We start from the raw sequence: 3,854 nt of genomic DNA on the forward strand, positions 1-3,854 counted from the left end.
GAGCATAAAAAAATTTAATACCCGTTAAAACACAAACTAATCTTTTTTAATCCATTCAGTCAATTTTTCGATATGTACAAATTCACCCGAGATAGTGGTATTTACTATATTATAGGATCTCTCCTTGTTGAATTATTCAAGAATGCATTAAATTGTCAAATTTATCCTAATGATTTATAATTCAAACTAATCTTTTTTAATCCATTTAGTCAATGTGCAAATTCACCCAGTATTTTCTATACTATAGAATATCCCCCCCTTGTCAAAAATTTTTTAATCCATTTAGTCAAATTTTTTTTAGATAAAAAAAAAAAAAAAAAAAAAAAAAAAAAAAAAAGTAACTGCGCATGCGTAAACAAATGTAACTGCGCATGCGTAAACAAGATTATCGCGCGAGATAGGTTGTTTTCTGATTATAAAAGCGCGGTATTTCGACGTTTTCATTCATTGTAACTCGTGTCTCTCGAGAGATTTGCAAAGAACAACAACAACAACACCAAAAAAAAATATATATATAAAATGGATTTTATTGAACTCAACCCGACAGACGATGAACACGAACAATTTTTCGTGGAGCAACAAAATGATGAAAATGATGGACGACAATCTACCACCACCACCACCACCAACCCTACAGACGACCAATTTTTCGTGGAGCAACAAAATGATGGACGACAATCTACTAGCACCGGAAAAAGGCAATTTATTGACGGGAAAAAAAATTACAAGAAACGAAAAGTGGAAAAAAAAGTTTGTACACCGAGTCGATCGGTATGCGTTTCCGAAACGGCACAAGAATCTAGAAGAATTTTATTTGCCGACGAATTGAAATCGGAGAAAAAAAATAGACCCATTTCGTTTTTTTCACACGTTCCGGCTATCGTGGCAGCTCATCCTCAAAAAGGATACTCTGTGAGTAACGGAATAGCTTTCCTGAGTCGCGATGGACCGTTCGAAATGAAATATTTAGTGTTTGACTTGGGAAGATTGCATTGTTCCGAAATGTTATTTGCCGCGAATGGTCCGACTTATAATTTATTAAAGAAATACGCGATGGAAAATGGTATACCCATGACTCAAATGTATATGGAAGGTATGATTGAAAAGAGAAATGAATACTATCGCGATAATGTATGTCCCAGTTGCTTTGATCCGGATTGCCATCGTTTCGAAATGATGTTGGCATCACGACTCTTGGTGGATGTTTGGAGAATGCCGATTGTTCATTGATTTTTTTTTTTATTTGTCGTAGCCTCGATGCCACAATCGATAACAGAAAAACTTACATAACGTGTCGACGTCATCAATTGATGACGTTTATGGACGTCATCGCTGCTGCTGCTGTATATAAAAGCTCGTTCTCTGGAGCAAATAAAAGACTCATTCTATACCACCGTAAAAGGTTAGACATGGAAAAAAATTTGGATGTGTTTCCCGACGTATCTGTCGTGGACAATGTTTTGGACTTGAACGAATTGGATCTCGAGATGCTATGTAAAAAGACGCATCCATCTGAATTTATTCAACGGTTTCGCTCGCTATCGATTCCGTTCATTTTTTACATAGAAATGGATTCGCACAGAGTTCGATTTGCGAGGATAGACAAAAAGACTGCTCTGGTCGAAGAAAATTTCCAGCGGAGTTTATTCGAGGGATTGTCGTCCAACGAATTGCGTGCGTTGGAATGGTTCAAAGTACACAGAAAATTAAAAAGACCGATTCTTTTCGATGACTGCTGCGAACAACAACAACAACAACAAAAAAAGACTACTACAAAAATCAAAAAACAAAACACGGATCGGCGGTTGAGTTTTTTGTACAGAAACATTTTTCTGGTGAAATATGGTTTTACGTTTGGATACAGGAGCGTGGCGGCTGAAGAACATCACGTGATCCAAACGAAAAACGTGCCGATATTCTATTACGAATTAAAAAGAACCTATTCGGTGCGAGAACGAAATTTCTCGGACGTGGATTTTGGTCATTTTAGGGGTTACGTGTTGCGTCCGGACAGAATTTTTGCGATAGCTCCGGAAACGACGTATGTGATCGTGACCCCTCAAAAATGTTTGTTTTCCTTTTTTAGAATTAAATCGTCGAGTTTATCCGATTTGAAACTGAAATTTAAAATTGCAAGGTTCAACGATGAAAGAAAATGTTCCGTGAAAAGTCTTTATCATTGTGCCACATATTGTCCTCAGCAGCAGCAGCAACAACAACAACAACAACAACAACAAATGATATTCGTCGAATTTGTCGTACAACCACCACCAGAACAAGGAGAGCAAATCGAATCTTTGAGTGCTACCAATGACGTTCTTTCATCATCATCATCATCATCTTTCACCATGTATGATCAGATATCTCCTGTCACGAATGACGTTCCTTTAACATCAACATCGGTCACCATGTACGAACCGATATCTCCTGCTAACATCACGGAAGACGTTCCTTCAACATCATCTTCGATCTCCATGTACGAACCGATATCACCTGCTAATAATAATAATAATAATAATAATAATACTAATAATGCTACGGAATACGGATCAAGTCTAGAATTTCAACCCAAAACACCACTAATAGATTTGTCTATATTTTCGGAAGACTGGTTGAATGGTGATGACATCGATTTTAACAATCTTGATATTATTAATTTTTGAATGTACAAATTGAATGTTTTTATCTTTGTATTGTATGATATGTAAATAAATATGATTTGTTTTTTTTTAAAAAAAAAAAAAAAAAAAAAATATATGTGTTGTGTATCTTTTGTGTTTATCATTTTTTTGTTGGAAATGGAAACCTTGAAAAAAAAGATTATCTATAAAAAAAAAAATTAGAAACATTGAGGTATAATCTTGGGAAGAAAATGAAAGTTAAATATATCTAAATGATGATTAATTGAAAAAAATAATAGCTGTTTTATATTAACAAGATTATATGTTTTGCGAAAGTCAATTATTATAATTGGTATTCTGTTGAACGCAGTCCTAATTGGAAAATAATAGCTGTTTTTCGCGCAATGGGTTACAAGTTTCGCGCAAGTCAATTAATATAATTGGTAGCTGTTTTATATCAACAAGATTACATGTTTTTTGCGAGAGTCAATTATTATAATTGTTATTCTGTTGAACGCTGTCTTAATTGGAAAATAATAGCTGTTTTCGCTATGGGTTACATGTTTTACACACGTCAATTATTATAATTGATAGCTGTTATTAGGTTGTTCTCACTAAATCGTACGTGACCCGTTTCTGAAAATAGTTTTTGATTTATTTTTTATGTTTTTTTTTTTGCCTTTTTTACAATCCAATATTGGCTCGAAATATAAGGAGAAAAAAAAATTATTTTTTATATAAATTGAATGATCAAATAATTGCAAATCCAATATTTAATCATCAAATATATATATATATATAAAATAATTTTTTTCCTTATATTTCGAGCCAATATTGGCTTTTCAACTGCTTCATCATCGATACCCAAAAAAATCGATACCGTATAGTGTAAATCGATGAAAATTTAATTTTAACCATCATCCACACGAATCTATTATCGATTTTTTCTCTGGGGTCCCGTCGCTCTAAAAATTTTTTGAGCGACTGTCCGAACACCGCGATATACCACAAAATCGAAACGGTCGCTCGTTTTACGGTACTCGTATGGTTAGGTATGGTTTATTTATTCGGGGTGGGAAGAATGTCCGAAACGAGACTGTCTACGACTGTCAAAAAAGAAAATACACACACGACACGCTAAAAACGAGAGACCGTCTCGATTTTACGGTAGTCAGAATTTTTTTTAAAATTTGAATCGCTGAAATAATATTGCAGATAACGAATGTGTGATTA

At 34.2% G+C, this 3,854-nt stretch overlaps 1 protein-coding gene across 1 annotated transcript; it reads left to right on the forward strand.

The window, feature by feature from the left end:
* The first annotated feature begins 519 nt into the window (after nt 1-519).
* On the forward strand, nt 520-2,663 carry LOC129233765 (probable serine/threonine-protein kinase dyrk1). The gene is made up of 2 exons (XM_054867743.1): nt 520-698; nt 2,087-2,663. Exons 1-2 carry the CDS (start codon nt 520-522, stop codon nt 2,661-2,663), a joined length of 756 nt encoding a protein of 251 aa, XP_054723718.1.
* Nucleotides 2,664-3,854: the final 1,191 nt, after the last annotated feature.

Source organism: Uloborus diversus, unplaced genomic scaffold (assembly GCF_026930045.1).
Source record: "Uloborus diversus isolate 005 unplaced genomic scaffold, Udiv.v.3.1 scaffold_705, whole genome shotgun sequence".
NCBI classification, from domain to species: Eukaryota; Metazoa; Arthropoda; class Arachnida; order Araneae; family Uloboridae; genus Uloborus; species Uloborus diversus.